Genomic DNA, 21,639 nt, shown 5'->3' on the forward strand with positions numbered 1-21,639 from the left:
ACAAGTGTACTACTGTTTTCAATAAGACAAAAAATGGCTTTGTTGTTTGAATGCATCTCAAAAGAGAATATGAGGTCACATGTGCCCCCTAAAGGATAATCTTTTTTTTTTTTTTTTAGCTTAACCCCATCATGAATTACATTTTCCAAGTCCCTTTCATAATGGTTAAATAAAAATTAAACTCGTAATCATATAACTACTCTAGTTTGAGCTGCTGCTGTTTCTATGTTACCATGGCCCTGGGTGCAATGCATTCATTTTCTCTAAGAAAATGTCTAACAAAATATTTTTTTTTTCTTCTTGTGAATGTTTTAATTAGTCAATTCAGCTTTCTCCTGTTTTTCTAACACTAGTTGTTCTAGCTTTTATGTGATACCCCACTGGAAGTGACATTTTTTAGTGGGTAAACATGGCACAAACATTACCAAATATTAGCAATGGAATTGATAACTTTAATCCTCCTCATCTCTTTAATAAATACTTCCTAAAATTTCAACAGGCATATTAACTTATGATGTTACAGAGCTCAAAAGGCACCACATAACAGCAATCTATTCGTCTCACGCTACAGTAATACTGATCACCCAATGGTTAAACCACATGCTGGACAGAGAAGGCAGTTTGCACCACAAGCAAATTCAGTTGTTCTAAAATGTCAAAAGCCACATTATATATGCAGGTTTTAGGAAAATCTTTGTAAACATTACCAAGACAAATGTTAATTTTGTTTGTTATTGCTGGCAAATAACCATCATAAATTGTGAAACCTGACTTACCTCCAGCAGGCGCCAAGAAACGTTAACCCAGCCACATGCTGAATTTCTGTGATATTTATTGTCTCTTTCAATGTCTTAGTTTCAACCTTACTTGAATTGCTGAAACTACTCTAAATTTGTGATTTAATGTCAAGTTACTGATGTCAACTTAAGCTACAAGACAGCAAAATTGAAACTACTTATTCATTAAAACAATCGTTAAGGATTATGATCTTTCTCCACATCTAAGTATGAAGTTTGAGAGAGAGAATAAACTTGCTTTTCTACTCAGCATGTATTCCATAATCAAGAAAAAGAGCCTTGAGTGGTCATTATTCAAATAAATACAAACACTTGATGAAATGAATTCAACAGACATCAGTTTCCACTGTAGACTGCTATTCATATTTATATCACAGAGACAGTTGGAGTCAGTTATTGAAACGGGAATAAACGCATAATTTTTGCATCATTGCAGGCATAGGGACCAACTCTACTTTGTACAATACAGCCATCATCTGTCTAACATTGTTTCAGTAACTAACCCTAAACCCCAAATCCTACCCTGTCCCCACCCTCCCCAACACACACACAAAAAAAAAATGATATACATCCAACAAAAAAAACTCCATGTTCTTAACCAGACCGAGGCATCACGATGGCTCAGCTCAGTGCATGACTATGGATCCTCCAGCACACTGTTAAACAGTTCAGCCTGAGGGTGAGAGACAAACAGCTCCTTTCCCAGCCAATACAGGATGAAAGGGGCTTACCGTGGGTATGTGAGACAAATTCATATTTCATCTGGAATTAAGCACAACGTGCTGAATGAGGTGTAACAAGAAAAAGAGAAAAAAAAAAAAAAAACGGGGAAAAAAACGGCACCTGAATCTCCTCAATCTACGCAAAACAGTCGAGTACAAATTCAACCCAAGAAAAAAATCTGTTACTCCATATTTTAAGCAATAACATCAACAATAATTATAAAAATAATGAAGGCAGAATATAATAAAATAAAAGACTGTCATGATCTCGGTCTACTACATCTAACATGAGATTTGGTCAATCCTCTGAGCTTGAGGAAGAGTCTGAATTTTTCGGTGCCATGATGACATCATCCAAAATGGCCTCTCTGTCTGAACTATCATATCCACCTTGTGACAAACTGTCACCTCCGTCCATATCTAGAGCGCTTGGCTCCATCTTCACATCGTAGGCTGGAGTAAGGAAGTGGTGAGATGACGTGAGGTGACCGCCGTCTTCCAGGTCCTCATCGTCCATCATGTAAGCGCCATCGGAAACTAACGTCTCGCCTTCGCCGCCTCCGAGGAGAGGGTCATCAGTCTGGATCGAAGGGGTGGAGAGGTAATGGCGATTCTTTTTGGGGATTGAAGCGTGGGGACTCAACAGTCTGTGGAATAAACTCTCAGGCAAGAAGCCCTGAGATTGAAGAGAAGGATCACATTAATTTCAGTCAAACTGATATCTGACTATGATTGGTCTAACGCTATACAACCAGGGTTGATGAGGATAACCACGAGCTAGTAAAGGAGACACTAACCGAATTGCGAACAGTCTCAGACCATTCCGGTGCTACAGCGTGGTCAGGATTCTCCTCCAGGTGCTCTCTCAGGTCCTGTAGTGCAGGCCCGTAAATTCCACCAAACTGAAAAGCAGGGGAGTATAAATCATTAAGACCAACTGAACTGCACCAAATATATCAAGAACAACAACTGTCCCACACAAACCACATTGTAGATTGGTGTATTTGTAGTTTTTTTTGTTGCACTTTTCATGAATACATAAAATCTCTTATGCTCACCAAGGCTGCATTTATTTGATCAAAAATACAGAAAAAAATTGTAATATTGTGAAATATTACAAATTAAAATAACTTTTAATTTCTATTTTAGGCTGTTAAAATGTAATTTATTCCTGTGAAGACAAAGCTGAATTTTCGGTCTTTAGTGTCACATGATTCTACAGAAATCATCATAATATGCTGATTTGCTGATAAAACATAAGAAATCTAATGAATGCCAAATGTCTTCCCTCACCTTCTTGCCCGTCCTTATATCTATGACCTTTATTCTCTCACTGCCAGTAAGAGCTGCTCCCTTCTCTATCCTCTTCCTCCTCTTCCTTTTGGTCCGATTCACCAGTAACTGCAACAACGAGAGGAACATTATCAGGCGTGTCAGTCCAAAAAGAAGAGCTCAACCTGAGTTTTTCACTTACCTCTAGCATGTCTCCCTCCACTTCATAATCTGGGTTTTCTTTGAGCCAATTGGGAAGGTCCCTCCTGCGGGGAGCATGGAGAACGCCTTCGGCATCTACCAGCTAAAGATAAAATAAAAAAAAAGCACATTATACAGCTGGACATAAAGGTATTTGATGTAAATTTAAACATTACTTCTTCCCCAAAACTAGTTAGGTAAGTTTAATGAGGCTGCATTTCTGTACCTCGTGGTCCTTTCGCTTTTTGCGTGCACTCCCTTCACCGTTTGGCATGAGAGCTTGCTTAGAGAATGTCAGCTTTAGCCCCTCCTCCTAAAGAAAACGAAACAAACGTTAAAGCAGAAGAAAGAGACAACACTGAGGTTCATAACGGTTCCTAAATGTCTGAACACCACCTCACCTTCAGGAGTTTTACGGTGAACTCTGATTCTTGGCCGTCAAGAACTTCTCCAGATAGGGCACTGTTGCTTTTGCGTCCCACTCGGGGGTAACCCAGGTCATCGCTGAGGTCACGCTCGTCAGATGCAGCACTGAGCTGAATGTCAGAGACGTAGCGGCGACCTGACGGCCAGTGCCCCATTAGAACCAGCGAACAGAGGTTGTCTATTCTGTTTATCAGCACACGGTCTTTGGGCCAGTCGACTCTTAGAGGGTCAGTGAGGGACTCGGGTGGGGCGCCTTCTTGAGATGGTGTGAGTGAGAGGAGGCTGTTTTCTTCATCACCATCACACATCTTAAGAGCTGCTGCTGAGAGATCAGTCATTCTAGTTACAAATCTCATTTAAATCTACCCAAACATTAAACATGAATGATTGAGAAAAGATATTTTCTAAAAAAAAAAAAATGTTCCATGGAAGACAAAAAGTAATACAAGTTTGAGTGTTTTATTTTTGAAAATGTAACTTTTTTTCTGGGTGAACTATTCCTTTAAGCTTAAGTAACAAACAATGCGTGAGCCGGCATGTTTGATTTATTTCTTTGAATACGTTTAAACTCAATGAATCTTGGAACGCAATTGATTCAAAAATGATTTATTAATTTGAGTAATTTATGTATTCAAATGTTTTATCAGTATCGCTCAAAAGACTTCATTAAGATTTTTTTTAAATGTTTTTGAAGGGAATCTCTTATACTCACTAAAACGGCATTTATTTATATTACAATGTATTATTACATGGCTTGGCTGAATTCCAATGTAGAATGCGGTCTGTTATTTCTTGATAACAGACCGCTGCGAAGTATAACAGACCGTTGCCATGAAAAACAGCGCGTTGCTATGGACGCGGAACGGACTATTTTCTTTGGCGGAAGCAATACAATCGTTTTTAAATCAATAAACTCCTTTTTAAATCAATAATTCGTGGCAAATTATTTATTTATTTTGTAGGTAGCCATGTAATCATCGACCCCGCGTCGGGGTCCTGTTCAGCCTGTCGGGGTTGTTATTCGCTATAACGACCGCCTCTCTATACATTATCCCTTACATATTGTGAAATATTAGAATAATGTAAATAACAGTTTTTGTATTTTCTGAAAATTTTATTTATTCCTGTAATGGTAAATCTGAATGCTAAATATTTTTGTGAAAACTGTGATGCTTTTTTCCGGTTTCTTTGAGGAATAAAAGACTCAAAGAACATTATTTATTTGAAATAAAAACCTTTTGTAACATCATAAAAATTTAATGCATCCTTGCTGAAGTATTAATTTTGTAATTCTGAAAGAAATTATGTTTTGTGGAAATATTGCCTTGACCGAACAGATTTTTACTGTATTTTTACTTCTTGGATAAAACATTGACTATAATTTTCGATTGGTAATAATTTCGCTGGATTGCACAAAAAAGGCATTTAAGAACAAAAAGCTATAATATGAATTTCAAAATGCATACTGAACATCATCAATAGGCTAAACACTAAGAAATAATATTTTCCTGCTGCAGGATACCATAAACCTGATTTAAATGCAACAGTGTCCCCTCCTCACCTCGGTCTCTCTCTGCATCACTGTCTCCGCTATCATCCGAGCTGCCCGAATGACGGGAGGAAGACGACGAGCCCGAGTCTGAATCGGAATCAGAGTCTGAAGGCCCTTCACCTCTCTCTCCTCCTTTTCTCTCACCCTGCCCATTGTTTTTGCTCTTCTTCCAGGCCCATCCAGCCTGAACTCCAACTTTCCCCTCAGAATGGGAGAGGAGCATAGCTGGGGAGTCTGACGGACAGAGGGTCTCCACACCTAGCAGCCGAGACTCATCATCTAGGCTCTCCTCTTTGATACTGGTCGAATCCTGTGACTGACTTAACGAGTGCATCTGTGAAACAGCTTGGGCTTGCTGGTTCTGGAGGTAGTCGAGACGGGCCTGACTGAATGAGTACTGTGGGTCAGAGAAGATCGAGAGTTCAGTGCGGCTGACGCCATGTCTAGCAGCAGCTAAGAGCAGCTCGTGGTCGTGCTGTGGGAAGCTCCACCAGTTGGGCAGATCAGAGCTGGTTGGTGCCAGACTGAGGCGTTCCTCTAACGAGGGGTGAGGAAGAACACGTTCACGTAGCCGACACAGCAAGCTGACCCTGTAGAGTGTGCGCGAGGCTCGTTCTTCTGTGATGGGGGCCAGGGATTGGGACAGATCTTGAGATTCTAATAGAGGAAGAAGAGATAACAGTAGAAAATGTGTTATTAAAAAAAGAACGTCACTGTAAACTACAAAAAAAAAAAAAAAAAATGTTTTGGTCGATACACAATCAATAGCCAAATTTAAAATGCTATACTATTTTGTCTAAATAAATGAAAACAATAATTAATCATTTTCAAAATCCTCTTAAATTCTACAAGAGAATTTAGGCATTATAATGTATTTAATGTTATTTTTGCATTATTTATATTTTAGTATTTATTACCAATAATGTATTAGCTTTTATATTTTCAGTTCATTTGAAATTTTAGCACTTTTGTTTTAGAACTTACGAGATTGTCATTTTTATTAGTTTTATTTTATATTTCTATATAGCTTTTGTGTTTATTTCAGTTTTAGTACTTAAAATTCCTTCAGTTAACTGGCAAGGCAACATTCCTAAATTTCCATTTAATCTTCCAGTTTTTCATCCGATATTTACATTTTATTTTAGCTTTGTTTCAGTTACCAAAAATGATTTTAAGAGTTTTAGTTTACAATAACAACACTAATGTATAGTATTAAAAAAATGGGGATTTTTAAAAGATGTATGTTTTTAGTGTTTGTAAAGATCATTAGATGGTATGGTAGATATATTCCACATTCATAATCCAAACAAATTTCCATTTAATTAAATCAACAAACACCAAACATGTTCTCATTCAATACCTTCTCCGCGTGCAGGCCGTAGGTGACACACTTTCCGACACATGGACATGAAGCACTTGAAGTAACGTGTCAAGCTTTCATCTGTTTTTTTATCAAGCCGAGCAAACGAACGAAAATGATTCCAGTCCATATGATGCTCATCCCCTTCTAGAGCCTCTACCTCTTTCTTTATCCTTTCGACACCAAAGGTTGACACGACTCTGTAAAAATCACACTCCTCCCTACGAGTCCACCTGAAACAGAGAAACTTATGAGAAGACTGAAGAGGAAGCTTCAGTAACAGGTTTCTTGAGGAACATACCTTTGTTGTCGTTCTTGTCGGGCTATCTCTTTGAGTTTAGTGGCTTGTTCACACCGTCTACGTCTACGGTCGCCCTTCTCTGCAGCCTCCATCTTAAGCTGCTCTCTCCTGTAACTGCGTTGGTAGGCTGTGATAAGACGCCGTAGTCTGGCTGTCAGCGATGAGCTCGTCGGCCAATAACACAAATCTGATGATCCTGAAGATGGCCCCTCGATCTGCACAGGAACAGAGCGATCCTCCACACAAATATCCCCATCTGCATTCACCGAATCAGCCTGAGGAGCACAGTATCCACATTTATTATCTAAATGTCTAATAACAACACCACAAGATAAATGTGCCAGGATTACACATACACAGGAACAAAAAAATTAAAGTGATTGAAAATGCACATACCTCCTCATACACTTCCTTAGTGTGCCTTGTCGCAGGCTTAAATTCTGGATCTTCAGAGTACTTGTCGTAGTCTCCTCTAAGACACAAAAACAAAATAAAAAATGAAGCTTAAATACACCAGTCAACCATATAAGCTGTAATATCATAATGCATGTGTAGAGATCAGCTCTATTTGAAACTGACCCCTCCCCAAGCTCTGGGTCTACTGCTTGCTGCTCCGCATTAATGTCCTGCTCATTTGGACGGCCACATCGCTCGACAAAACACAAGCAAGGGTCAGCACGCATGGTGGTGTACATTTCATATCCTGAAATGGCAGAATTAAGAGGAAAATAAAAACACATCAGGGATATGCACAACTACATATTTTTGTCTTTGGCAGGTATCAGGATGACTTGCCAGCCTTAAATCTAGATACTATCTCCAATATACCTCACTAAGGGTAAGACAAATTTGTTAGTTGTTAGAGGACAAAAACATCAGTTTTAAAAGAGCAACATGGGGGTAAAACTATAAGGAAGATCTCATACTATAAGGAAGTTATATTAACTAGACACCCTTGAAGATGACGAGGTTAATAAAGCCTACACATACCATGCTTATAGACTCCAATAAGCAAACAACGGTCAGCTTCTGCATCCCACCAGCCAGACGGAACATCTTGCTGCTCCATTTCAGGCAACCAGATATCAATATCCCTGCAAGGAAACACACTTTCTAATTTAAAGTAAAAACTAATCAATCAAAAAACTATGAACAATGCATCAAAGAAAACTTAATTTTTAAACATCCAAGAAGAATGTAAGATTTGGTGACAACTAAATTGTTAGTGTATGTTCAGTACATGACCAGTTCACTAAATTACAATTTTTGCACTTAGCAGATGCTTCGATCCAAAGCAATGATATTTTTTTAATTCAGATGAATATTAATGCATTTAGCAGAGACTTTTAAACAAAGTGATTTTTTTATTAAAAGCAATGAAGTCAGACAATGACTATACCTTGCATCAGCACCTCTTAATACAGAATCAGCATGCTCTCCAATGACCTCCTGCTTCAGGTAATACAGCATACGTACTCTCAGCAGCACTCTGAAAAAGAGGGAGGATGAAATTAAGAAACTTACGGTAATATTTAGTTCAGCATCATCAAACATTGTCCCTGATGGGTCTAACATACTTGTTGCACTGATGTTTGAGGTGTTTTCGGTAACTGTCATCAAGCAGTAGACTGTCAGGATTGTACTTGCGGATCCACTCAACTTTCTGCACATCAAAAGAGCTCTGAGCCTTCACTCGCTTCCCCTTCCTGCCACGAGGAACAGGGATGGACAGACCTAAAGAAAAGGAAAAAGTAATTATGCACCTCTAGAAAAGTGCATAGCCTGTTAAGCATGAAAGTAATGCTGTGTTTTAAAACCTACATAAGCTGTTGCATTCTAAAGCTCCTTTTCATTATGTCCGAGAAACGACAGAGCAGAAGTCATTTCATTTCAATGGAGAGCAGTACAGTGTAGGAATAATACAAACTAATTATTTTACAATTATTACATAATTATCAACATTGATTAGCCCTATAAAACCAACTATGCTTTTTTCCCCCCGACATATTAACGGTTAATTATTTTGTGTGGATATTTTCACACATTCATTGTTCATTCATTTTACTATGTTAAATTAATGGAGGGTAATGGATGCTTCCCGACCAATTTGAAAGCGAGAAATGCAACAATCAAAGGCAAATGTCGGAGATAGTGGAAAGGTGGCATAAGGGAAAATGTTGACTCATGAAAATCTAAAGAGCTCTACCACTACCTGAGGGTCTTTGCTGGTAGTATGAAAGAGTGTCAATTAAAGATTATAATGAGAGAAAGTTATACCAGAGTGATTAAGCAGAGCCTGTGGCTCTCGTCCATTCTCTGGAGGGGTGATTAGCTCCCAGATGAAGCTTTTGATGTTCTCATCTCCACGGTAATGTATCAGACAGAAAACCAGGATGACGCGACAAATGGTTTCCACATCACGTTCACTGAGACGCCGTTTACAGCGAGCATGAGACAGGATATCCCGCCAGCGGCCCCATCTGTAGAGAGAAAGTCAAGTTAAAATGTATGAAATCATAATTCCATGAAGTTTCAAACATGAACAGGTGAACTAAAACCCGTTTCTTAAGAACAACTGCATATGATACCGAAGAACAAGTTCACAAACCCATAAACAAGTAGGTGTTTCTCCACTCGGAAGCAGTCTGTGCGCCCGTAACCTCCACCAGAATGCCGGTCTGAGCGTCGAGAGGCCCGAGATTGACGGGAATTATGGGGTGGGTAGTCATCATCGCTGTCCATGTCAGACAGATCACCACCCTCTCCACGCAGGGTGGAATACTGACGCGTTTGCTTTCTTACTCTTGGTGTGTCAATCACAAGAGTGTTCTGAGTTTGCAAAAAAGAAAATCAAGAGAAATTATGAAAGGGAATACTGGCAGAGAAAAAAAGGATACAGTAGTACCTTCTACACTGTACCTTCCTGTTGAGAGTGTCCATGTCAATGTCTGCTTTCTTGGCCCACTTCTGCCAGAACTCGGGATCATCCAGAGCAATATCTGTGCGGTTCTCAGAGGCCACAAAGCTGGCCTTGGAGAAGGTGGATCCTTTGCCTTCACTTTCTATAGTGATGGTAGTTGCTCTTCTCTGAAGTATCTGATCAATGTCCTCCTCACAGAAACGACTGCCCTCGTCATTCTCATCCATTATGGCTGCATAAGCACCTTTACGAAGCAAATCTTCTATCTCCTTCTTGGAGAACTGCTGAATCTGAGGAAAGGTTATAGCACACCATTGAGTAATGATACACCACAAATTAACTATTTCTGCCTTGATCTTGCATGTTTTAGTCAACAATTAAAAGCAATAACTCACCCAAACATACGTTTTGAAAAACAATTTTGTTTTTCGGGCAAACCATCCTCTAATACAGCAATATAAAACACAGATTTCTTTCATTCTTACCCCGTTAACACTGTTGTCCTTGTTTCCACTCATGCTTTGCAGAACGGCTCGATCAAGCCCCAATTTAAGACTGGCTTTGTCCAACATCTCCCTCTCATAGGAGTTTCTGGTAATGAGACGATACACCTTTACCGCTTTAGACTGACCAATGCGGTGACAACGTGCCTGAGCCTGTATGGAAGTGAAGAAAAATTATGAAATGAACACCTGGGACAGAAAACAAGAACAGAAATCTTCTTTAATGCATTGAAATCACTATGAAGAAAAACATTGCATGAGATCCTCACTTGAAGATCATTCTGTGGGTTCCAGTCAGAGTCGAAAATGACACAGGTGTCAGCAGCAGTCAAATTAATGCCCAAACCTCCAGCCCGGGTACAAAGTAGGAAGACAAACCGGTCTGAATCAGGTTTACTGAACCGATCGATGGCTGCCTGTCGCAGGTTTCCTCTGACCCGCCCGTCAATGCGCTCATACAGGTATCTGATCAGACAGAACACATCTAGTTTTAGACCAGATCTTACAAACCAGATGGTAGAATGAAAACTGGCTACAGTTGCTTCTCAAATCACGCATTTTACATTTCTAAAGCTGTACCTCTTGTGTATGAGGTAGTCCTCAAGGATGTCGAGGCACCGCACCATCTGGGAGAAGATGAGTACTTTGTGCCCGCCAGCTTTGAGGCGAGGAAGCAGCTTATCCAGCAAGACCAGTTTCCCTGCAGAGCGCACCAGAGCCTGGAGATGAAAGTCTGAAGCCATAGGATCATATACCGCCCTCAGCTCAGCCACTATCTTCTCCTCAGCACCTGCAGGGAGGGGAGACAAAAAGCGGACAACAAAAAAGAAGTCAGTATGTTCAACCAATACGCAGGAGTTTTTTTTTCATGTACAGCAAGACCAAAGTTGTCACATAGGTGAACTAAAACCTGTTGTGCTCAAAGTGTGCTCAAACAAAGATAAACAAGAGAAACCAAAAGGTAGTGATGTTACTGTGAGGTAGCTTTTGAATGCGCAATCACACATACTCTTTGTATTTAGACTTATAATTTGCGGGCATCAGGGAGCTGCTATCAATATGGCTTTTGGATGCACAATCGTTTTTTATTTACACTTTCGTATTCGCAATAACATGTACTCTGTGTATAGGGAGTAGCGGCACTGACTGCACATTTTACATTATATTTGTCAATGACGAATGAGGATCTGTTGCGCACCAAATTCTCTGCTACCATCGTCTGTCAGTCATCTCTCACATCGACATGCAATAAGTGAAATCTCTCCTGCTGCAACTCTGCAGCCCGTTCTGTATGGAGCAGAGCAGACGCTTTCAATTTATAATTGTTGCGTCCATTGTCCAACTGAACTAAATGGTTTTTATTTCTATTAAAAAAGCAAAGTAAGGGGCTGTGCCGCGGTGGCCAAGTAATGTAATCGATGTACGGCCGAACACCGTGTAATGCCGGTAACACAGACTACTGCAGCAAACCTACTCCAAGGGAACAGCCATAAATTCTGTACCTGTAATGAGGTAAGGGTGGTTGCAGCACTTTCGAAGTTCCATCATTGTATTGAGGAGATTCGGTACATTGCTGTTGTGCGTGGCTCCCATGCTAAGGAAGCTGAAGTTACGCTCTAAAATAGCTCGGTAATACTTCTTCTGTACATCAGTCAACTCAACCTGGGGACCAGAGAAATTGATGCATTCAGAACTTACAAAAGCAGAGAGAATTAAACAACTTGAAACAGTACTGTTGCTCAGTCATACCTCAATAATTGTTTCTTGTTTTGGGGCGAGGTTCTTTTCTACGTCTTCTTTCAGTCTACGCAGCATCATGGGCTTCAGAATTGACTGCAGTTTCTGGACCTGATAATCACAGATGGGGATAGAATGTTCATAACTGCTGACACTCTCAAAAGAGGAAATGTTACCTGCCATTTTTTTTTAATATTAATAAATAACAATCACAGCGTTTCTCTACCTGCTCCTCAGTTTTAAGATCTCCAAACTCGCGCAAAAATTCTATCTCAGAGGGGAACTGGGCTGGTTCCAGAAAGTGCAACAGACTAAACAGCTCCTCTACTGTGTTTTGAAGTGGTGTGCCTGTCAACAACACTTTATGCTCCTGAAAAGGGAATAAAGAGAGAGCTGTTAATTAATCAAGCGTCGCTTAATCGCTTTTTTTGTAACTAACAAATATATTCAGTTTATTTTAAGGAGGGCAAAAAATGAAAGGTGAAAAACTCTTACAAGGTCAAGCATCTTGAGGCTGTCGAGAAGTTTGCAGTTTCTGTTCTTCAAACGGTGAGCTTCATCAATAATTACGCAACGCCAAGAAATCTCCCTCAGCTCTGGGCAGTCTGATAAAATCATCTCAAAGGTTGTGATCAGAGCATCAAACCTATAGGCCCCTGGTATAAAGTGTCCCTAGAAAAGACAGAAAGGAGCACGAAGGAGAGAGGAAGTTAGAATGGGGCTATCAAAATATCCTACTAGTATAAACAACCTTTCAACATTCAACAAATGTAACTTTCTGCGCAGCAGTTTTATTTTAGTATAATTTATTTATTACTATAGTATTTATTCATATTTGTAGATTTCAGTTAGTTTTATATTGTTGTGTGCTTTTTCATTTTTAATAATGTTTTTGTTAACATTTCTATTTTGTTTTAATTGATTTTTATTTTAGTTTTAGCAATTTCAGTACTTCGGTCTAAACTAGTTTTAGTTCAAATTAACAACACTCCTGCTCAGTAATGATGAAACTGATGAGAAAGAAACACAGAATGCATCTATAACAACCTTGTCATCTTTGCAGTACATTTCATACTGCTGGATCATCTGTCTACTGGCCAGGCTGCCGTGGTAAACTATAGCATTCATGTCAGTCCAAGTGGAAAACTCTCTTTCCCAGTTTGTGATAGTGGAAAGAGGGGCAATGATAAGGAATGGCCCCTGGACCCCTGTAGCATACTCCTCTGATAGCAGGGCTATGGACTGAATAGTCTTCCCCAGACCCATCTCATCTGCCAGAATGCAGTTTTGCCTGTGTGGGAAATAATGAATACAGAAAAGAGGGTGTAAGAATTGAACAAAGAGGAACAACATTTTCTCCCCCCAAAAAAGTATAAAATAAAAACAGTTCTAGTCTACCGTTTTGCCAAACCATTCAATCTCAGCACTGAAATAACTATTTTTGACCATGAAATTTTTGATGAATACAATTTTGGTGACAACAATAGATGTACCATGGACAAAATCAATTAAGAACCTTTATAAACAAATGTGGTGCATTTCTCAGCACTATCTTCACCTATGCCTGCAGTCCTGCCAGAATCAGATGGTAATAAAGAAGAAATGAGCCTGCATTTATCATTTGAGTAAGGCCATAATTCAAACAAGGATCCCAGGGTGAATGTTCTGATAAGGACACACACGATCCTCATCAGGAGGCTGTTGATGTGTCCAAATAGTATGCTGTCAAATTATTTACTTTGGTTTTGTATCTCAGAGCTACTGTCTGCTCACTGCTGTAGCATTTGATCAGTAGCAGGTGGTATTTATAATTGAGTGGGAGGGAAAAATCTCATTCTAGAAAGCATTTTTATGTACCCCTGACTAGGGAATGAATCATTAATATTTTTGGTTCATTTTTCTGGAAGAGAAAGCTTGCAATTTTAAGAAGCCGCATGTGTGTTTATTTTATCAACTAGGACTGCATAGGCCTAAAGATTTATCAGAGCTAAAAGGTACAAAACAAAAAACTCAAGAGATGTTTAAACATTCACCAGTGTGGAAGGTTCTTCAAAATGCATGGAAGGTTAAAACATTTTTTAAAAAGGCGTGGATGTCTTTAAAACACCCTTTTTTGTTGACAAGCTAAATTGTATCACTTCTTAGTGTATCAGCAGGGTATTTACCTGTTGTACCAGTTAAAGAGCAGCCAGTTAACTCCCTCCAGCTGGTACTCTCTGAGCTGGTTTCCATTCTTATACTCTCTGCACTCATCAAGCTTCTTCCAGGCACTTGCAGCAGGTCGAGGCTGATGGAAGAGGAAGTCGTTAATAATTCACCACTGTCTCATCTGTTTCTTAATGAAAACTAAAGAATACAGACAGGGTGAAAACGCTCTGGTGACCAGGCACTGAGAAGAGAGAGGAAGAGGTAGATAAAACAGTATGCAATGATTGAGTTTCAAGACAGTATCTCACAGTTCTCTTGAGTCTGGGCTGGCGACTTTCAATCTTCCTGAATTCTTCCACTTTGCCTTCATCAACATCCTCCTTTAGCTCCCAAGTAGCATCTTCATAGGGCAGAGAGCACCACTTCACCAGGTAGTACACAACCGGCTGGGAGAGGGAAAACTGTGTTTTTGGCAGTCATATTTGTGCAGTTTGAATTAAATGTGATTAGATAAGAAGAGGTACAACAAACAAAACAAAATATATTTTTAAATCACACTGTCTTTGCTGGCTATGCACAGTAGACCAGTGTAGTCTGACTCAAGAATAAATGACTTTAATGAATGAGTCAAACAGACTCACACACTCATGCATTATCGGTTTGAATAAACAAGTTTCCCAATTCTCATCTGACATTCGAAAATTGGGTGTGTGGTCGATAAATCCTTACCTCCCCATTGTCTTTATCAACACTATGTGACTCATCCAAAATTCGATCAACCTCCACATAGTCTGGATTGAAAGGTTCCTCCTCCTAAAACACAGGAAATAGTTCCAGATATACTAATTATCAAATTATCCTCAAAATTAGTGAGATTTTCTAAAGCCATATGACTTATACTACCAACCAAACATGGGAATGTTTGCCCAATTTCAATTTAATAGGGCCTCACCTCTTGGAATAGGTTCCTCATTTGTGCATGTTTTGTCTTGAATCTTTTCATCTTCTGATGGATCCTCTTGTCTCTCTCCAGCTGCTCAAGACTGGCCCATTCACAGTGCATGTATGAGCTAGAAAAACATTACAATATTTTCAAGGGATAAAAAATACATTTCCACAAATAAGGATTGAGAAAACAGTTGATGGCTTACTAGTTTTTATATTTGACAAAAAATTCCTCCACATTAGTATACTGCCCTGGAGACACCTGCATCAGAACAAGAAAATACCATGAAGGTTTAGTCAGAATATACTAGTACAAGATTTCACAAGATTTTTGTGAATGAACTTACCTCCTTCTTGGTCACCCGCATAGACAATATTTTATCCACAATAGCAGCATCCTCCTCACTTGGATTCTCCTGAAACACAAATCAGAAACATGCCCACACACATGAAGATAAAGAGAATAGTCCTACCAAAGCTACATACATATAATCATTCTTTTTTTATGACTGGTGGCAATGTGCCAAACTGTAAACAGCTGAAAAATTCTGACAAAACCAGTTATGAAAAGGAAACAAATGGCAATGAATGGTGTGTTGACACACCACAAAAAACTGCATGCTTGGAAGACCGTCCCCATCCAGCTCCTGCTGGAGTTCCAGTCCCATGGACTGGACATGCCCTGGAGCGGACACTGGAGTTGTGGTCACATCAACGTCTGCGTCCATTTCGTCTTCATCATCAGTGATTTTAATGTCCAAATCCTCTGTGTACTTCTTCCGCTTCACCTGACGGTTAGACCGCCGCTTCTGTTGGGAGAACAGAATCACAGTAGAATCAACGAATCCTGTTTATGGCATTGATCTGATGCTCTGTATTCAAAATTCAATGTCACATAATGCACTTCTAACACCTGCCCACACGTACAACACTTCAGTGGCTTAATATGGCTCCTATATGACAGTAATAGGTTAATGTGTAAGTAATACCTGTGACATTTCTTCCTCCAGTGTGCGGGGTGAAACAGGTGGGCTTAGATCTACATCTGAGTGGTCAGAGGATGGATTTCTTTTCCTTTTCTTACCACCCACTAGCGTGATGGTGCTATGGAGAGGGAATAAAGTGTAAGAACAAAACAGGCAGAGGCAAATACATCAATGAGTCAAACTCTTCTAGGGAGGATAAAAAAATCTCAACTTACTTGAGCTTAGTCTTGGATTTACTTTTACTGCCTCCACCTCCAGCAACCACTCCTGGAGTCTTCGCCTTGGATTTCTTGTCTCCTCCCACCACCACTTTTCCTCCTCCCACACTTGGGCTTTTCTTCTTGCTCCCTCCACTACCACCACCACCTCCTTTCTTTTTTGCTCCAGCAGCCCCTGCAACGCCCTCTAGGTCTGCTGAGGTCTGTCCGGCAGGCAGTTCGTCCTGGTTGAGCACACGGGGGATGTTCCTTTCGCCCCTGGCTTTGGCTCGTGCGATGGCCTCAGCAACAATGCGATTTGCTTTCTCCTGCTTGCACAGGGTTTCTACTCTCCGCACGGGCTCCTGGGCCTTCACCAAACGCACACCGGAAGACGCAGCTGTGGTGGTGGTGCAGGACGCAGAGCTGCCAGCTGAGGTATTGATAACTTTAACCACAGAAACAGCTCCACCAGCACTGGAAACAGTGTTTGACTGCAGGGAAAAGGTGATATTTTATTTCAAGCACTGTATTTTGCCAGCATCTCAACAAAATGGTTGGAAACAGAGAATCAGTTCTTATTCAGAACTGGTTCCATTTATTACAAATTACTCTAGGACAATAACTGAGTTACATACAGTTACAACTAAGTACAAGACTTAAATCTGTCTAGTTACTGGCTGATTGTTCATATGACAACAAAATACACATTATGCATGTTGTCAGTAGTACTGTAAAGAAAAATTGTTTTAAATGTTACAGCACCTTTTTGATTTAGTATTTTTTTTTTTTGTAAATTTTAATTATTTACATAATGCCAGTTACTGGATTACATTTATGCAGCAACAATGCAATCAAACAATTGACTTTAATTATTAAAAATCATTCTTAAAAAGTTTATTTTAAAATCATTCTTAAAAAGTTTGGCAATTGCTTTTCTTTAACCAAACCTTTTTACTTCAGGGTACTAAAAACAATGTTGAGCAATTAAGGAATCAGAATCATTATGAAAAAAATGGAACCAGAAACATTTATTTAAAAAAAACTGTATACATAATATCAAACATTTTTTGATATTCAGAACATCACAGAGGCATAAAACAGACGTGAGGGAATGTCCTACCTGTGGCTGCAGCAGTAGTTTAAGAGGCACTGCTAGTCTTTGTCCTCCTTGGCCTTGAGAAATCTGCACCACCTGAGGGCTGCCACCAATATTAGCTGCCCCAGAAACCAATTGAAACTGTTGCAAATACAGAAAAAACTTCCCATCACCACCAAGTTACAAGGAAAAGCACATCTTCCAACACGACAACACGACTTGTCCTTTTACTCACCTTGGCTCCCTGTTGGTTGGGCTGCTGTTGAACTTGCAGCTGAATGGTGAGCACTTTCGGCTGTGCACCCGTTTGACCCGCCTTAGCTTGGGCGAGAGCTGCCAGCTGGCCTCCCTGCAGGACCAACTTCCCTGGCAGAGAGCCCAACACCAGCCTGTGCTGCTGGCCCTGCTGACCCACCCCTGCAGCTGATGTTCCCCCTAATGTCACCATCCCAGTCTGGCCAGCTCCACCTTGCGAGGGCTGCTGTAGCACCAGAGTGATCCTCTTTGCTTCACCCTGATTAAAGAAATAACTATTAAGATTCTGAAAGTAAAAAAAAAAAAGTGCTATAAAGAGTGCAGAGACCAGTGTTATTACAGTATCATTGATATACTACTTAATAATAACCCTGGCAAAGACTGACCTGCTGTGGCACTGCTGAAAGGGTGACACCTTGAGGTCGGACGGCCGCTGCTGTCGTTCCAGGGGATGTAATGGTCGACGCTTGGGCCTGTGTTTGTACTGGGGTTTGTAATGCCATCTGCGTCTGAGGCTGCACCTGCGCCTGAACCTGTGCTGACTGTGACGGAGACTGCAGCGGCGTCTGCGCAGGTATCTGCACCTGCGATTGGGTCTGGGGCATTGAGGTCAGTAACACCTGCTTCATCGGGCCATTTGAAGTCTGAACAAGCCTTTGCACTCCAGTGCCCACTTTGACCTGCCCCTGACCAGGAGACGTGGCATTTAATACTGTCCCCCCAGAAACAACCGCCATCCCTGGCCTAAGAGGGGTCCCTGTCAGAACTCTAGAGAGAGTGAATTTCCCTGGAGAGCCCGTGGCTCCTGTGACACCCTGCAGAACTTGAGTCTGACCCTGAGGGCCTTTCAGAATTACAATTTTTGGAGCAGACTGCCCTGTCGCCTGTTGCGTAACCGCAGCGATTTGCTGAGTTTGCAGCTGCTGGGTGGTGACTTGAGCCCCTGACACAGGTACTCCAAGGGGGGAGCTCAGCAGGACCGTTGCCGCCCCACTGCTGTTACTGGCCACCGAGAGAGAGGGCTGAACTGAAATCTGAGCCGGGTTAAGAGAGACTTCATGCGACATCTGGGTGGGCTGCTGTGTTGGTAGGGTCTGCAGTGGGACGGAAACAGGAGTTGCGACAGGTGTTGGAACTGTGACAACATCACTGAGCGCAGGGACACCAAGATCCGGTGTGGGGTCCATAGGTGGGTCCACTTGGCCCAGTGCCAACTTTAGCGCCTCCTCAACTGGGTCTGAGGAGCCCTGGGAGAACGCATCCTCAGGCAGGGAATCCAAATTGAACAGTGGTGTGTCATCAAAGAGGTCCATAATAGGGTCTGCCATATTGTTAAATAGTTTGTGAAAAAAAGCAAAGAATGTGTGATATCCAGTTTCGGTACAAAAACATCCAACAAGTCCGAAGAGATTCTGTAGGTATGCTGTTGAAGAAAGGAAGAGAGATAGAGATAAACCTTCATCAAGTTTATTTTTTATTTTTATTTACATAAATAAGGCCAGTTACTGGATTACATTCATTCAGCAAGCTTCGAATGTAATAATTGGCCTTAATTATCAAAGTATATAATAAATTATCAAAAGTATATAATAAATTATCAAAAGTATATAATAAATTTTATTTATATATATATATATATATATATATATATATATATATATATATATATATATATATATATACACACACAACTACTTTATTATTCTGTGCAAACAAATCTTTTGCAAGTACCATCATCAAGTCCAACATCACTATCAAGTTCACATTTATAGATCATAACACTTCTAGCTTGTCAAGTAGCTTGTCATTTATCAGTAATGCAAACATCCATCATAAATATGTACATTTCAATATACTGAATTCTGCAGTATGACAGGTAAACTTACCTGAAATGAATGATCAGGGAGTGAGGATCAGGAAAAGAGAGAGTCCACCGGTTTACCCTCCTTCACTCTCTCTCTCTTCCTCCCCTCTATCCGCTCCTACTCTCTGGAATTACTTTTTGCTTCTTTGGATGGAGTGAACACTAAGAGATCCATCAATAAATGTGTGCATTGATGCTCTGGAGAAAACATAGGATAGGAAAACACATTAATTAAACCATTTACACTAAACAGTTGCTGCATCTTATGGAATGGCAGTGCCATCACTTCACATGGCATCATGTCTGACTGATCTGTATGTCACTTAACAAGTATCATATAACGTTGTTTTTAAAAGTCAAAGAGTGCAAATGTGTATTCTCTCTAATGTCATATTCTTTAAAGTCAATCGCAAATCATATAATTGATGTTTATATCAAATAAATAAACACTGTCTTCCTTTACTTGCCATCAATGTGGAACAACAGTCCCAAACCAGACACTCGACAAACCCCATCAATGTTCACAATGGCGAATCCTATTGCTATAAATGCTAAATATGTGCTCGATCATTTTGTTTTTCTCTGACGGCCGATTTAAGCTGTATCAGTAAACATCCATCATTCATAATACATCTCACAGTCTCTCGTTCGGACTCTCAATCTCTCTCATCAACAAACCGGACCAAACCAAAGGCAACGTGCTACAAAAACCATAGCCCGACTACGAACAGACATGGACAAGGCCGCAAAGCTGTTTCGACTTGGCTAGGGCGTATTTTCAACTAAAATATGCCCTAATAACGCTGCCATCCACTGCCCCAACTTTCCCCGCAATAATTTCGGGGTGCTAAATTTACCTTTGCATCGACACACATGGCTTTCTCCGTCTCACAACACTGTACGATTACAGGAAACGGCCAGCGTAGAGCAGGAACTAACATCTTGCCAACGCTAGGTCGAACGCGCAGCCCCCCATCTCATCTGCTGTTCCCTGATTGGTCCATCATCAGAAGGGCTGTCAAAAGGTAAACATTCCATTGGTGGAACAAGTTGTCTGTCATTCCAGTGTGCGGAATTACAGGGCGGGAGACATTAATGGGTATCGGTCGTACGGGTAGTTTGGTTGAGGCTGCACTAAATGCGGCCTACTTGTTATCACCGGGTTTGAGATGCTCGCTTGTTAGAATAAAAAAAAAAAATCTTAATGACTATTTTTAAGAGGGAAAAACAATGTCGTATAACTTAACGTTAAGAAATCGTATTTTTCCAAATGTATCCAAATGTCCCAAGCTTGTGATGCTGAATGAAATATTTGCATAATACTTGCACGTTATAGTATAGCATATAATTAATGTGTCTTGGATGGATACAAAAATATTTATACATTTAATTGATGGGTTTAGGGGCTGTTTTATAAGAGAGATCTATCGATTTTAACATGAAAACATATTACAAATAAAGATAGCCTATAATTAAAAAGACACTCAGATGATGTTAAAACACTTTCAATATTATTTGCATTATTCATTATTTTGATTAAAACAAAAACATTATATAAAAATACATATATAATGCATTTATTAATTTTACACTGCAGTAAATGAATGATAAATAACTTACATCTACATAAATGATTTCACCTGATTAAATCTCAAACAGCAAGCTTTATGGATTATGTAAAAACACTTTCAATAATATTCAAATTATTAATTCTAGTGATTATAAATTAAAATTCATATGAAAAATACATTTTTATAACATGTGCTAGGACAAATTAATCATAAATAACATCGACATAAGTTTTTAACATGAGTAGTTTTTATCATAATTTCTTGTCATGGTGTGGCCTTTCATTTCTTTCAGTTTACTTTTCTCCCTCTCCTTATCATTTGCATGCTCTCTTTCTTTCCTTGTTCTGTATGTGAATAAGTGTGTCTTTAAACCAATGCAGCGTAACTTATTGATTGTGACAGCCCACCCTGCATAGTCCATAGGAGTCCAGCGTACACTTGCACTTCTGCTTGCCAAAAACTCCATCTGCCTTGCTCGACCAGTGCCACCGTAGTTCATATCCGTTCTCCATTATGCCTATGCTGCTATCTGCGATGATTCCTGGTAAACCATGCCAGCTCTGATGCTGAGAGCTATATTTACAAACAGCTGTTGTTACAGGTAAAATATTTCATTTCGAGAAGGAACATAGGTTGAGGACATTTCACACAGAATATGTGGATTTTTTGTTAAGGGAGTCAATTTAATGAGATTTATCTTTACAAATCTTTATAATATACACACACAGCTCCATAAGCAGGCAAACATAGACATGAGAAACAGAAACCTCACAAAGATAAGCT

The 21,639-nt window shown here is 40.0% G+C and overlaps 1 protein-coding gene across 2 annotated transcripts; it reads right to left on the minus strand.

The window, feature by feature from the left end:
• Window positions 1-433: 433 nt before the first annotated feature.
• Window positions 434-20,238, minus strand: chd8 (chromodomain helicase DNA binding protein 8). 2 transcript variants are annotated; one of them, XM_079875518.1, is made up of 39 exons: window positions 20,143-20,238; window positions 19,308-19,483; window positions 17,808-18,844; window positions 17,402-17,680; window positions 17,191-17,307; window positions 16,086-16,561; window positions 15,874-15,988; window positions 15,490-15,693; window positions 15,232-15,300; window positions 15,091-15,146; window positions 14,892-15,009; window positions 14,669-14,752; window positions 14,248-14,385; window positions 13,957-14,078; window positions 12,839-13,082; window positions 12,287-12,463; window positions 12,018-12,161; window positions 11,804-11,902; window positions 11,557-11,716; window positions 10,634-10,844; window positions 10,324-10,519; window positions 10,037-10,207; window positions 9,551-9,841; window positions 9,240-9,460; window positions 8,909-9,111; window positions 8,209-8,365; window positions 8,031-8,120; window positions 7,622-7,725; window positions 7,211-7,334; window positions 7,028-7,103; window positions 6,632-6,906; window positions 6,331-6,563; window positions 4,980-5,627; window positions 3,394-3,737; window positions 3,219-3,305; window positions 2,994-3,095; window positions 2,813-2,920; window positions 2,317-2,421; window positions 434-2,195 (listed from the first exon to the last, which is right to left on the minus strand). In XM_079875518.1, the coding sequence occupies exons 3-39, from the start codon at window positions 18,747-18,749 to the stop codon at window positions 1,818-1,820; spliced, it is 7,668 nt and encodes a 2,555-aa protein (XP_079731644.1). In that variant the 5' UTR covers window positions 18,750-18,844; window positions 19,308-19,483; window positions 20,143-20,238; the 3' UTR covers window positions 434-1,817. The 2 variants fall into 2 exon arrangements, with proteins under 2 accessions (XP_079731644.1, XP_079731643.1); XM_079875517.1 differs by having other exon boundaries at window positions 449-2,195; window positions 3,394-3,740.
• Between the last annotated feature and the right edge of the window lie 1,401 nt (window positions 20,239-21,639).

This window comes from Squalius cephalus, assembly GCF_949319135.1.
Source record: "Squalius cephalus genome assembly, chromosome: 7".
In the NCBI taxonomy this organism is placed as follows: domain Eukaryota; kingdom Metazoa; phylum Chordata; class Actinopteri; order Cypriniformes; family Leuciscidae; genus Squalius; species Squalius cephalus.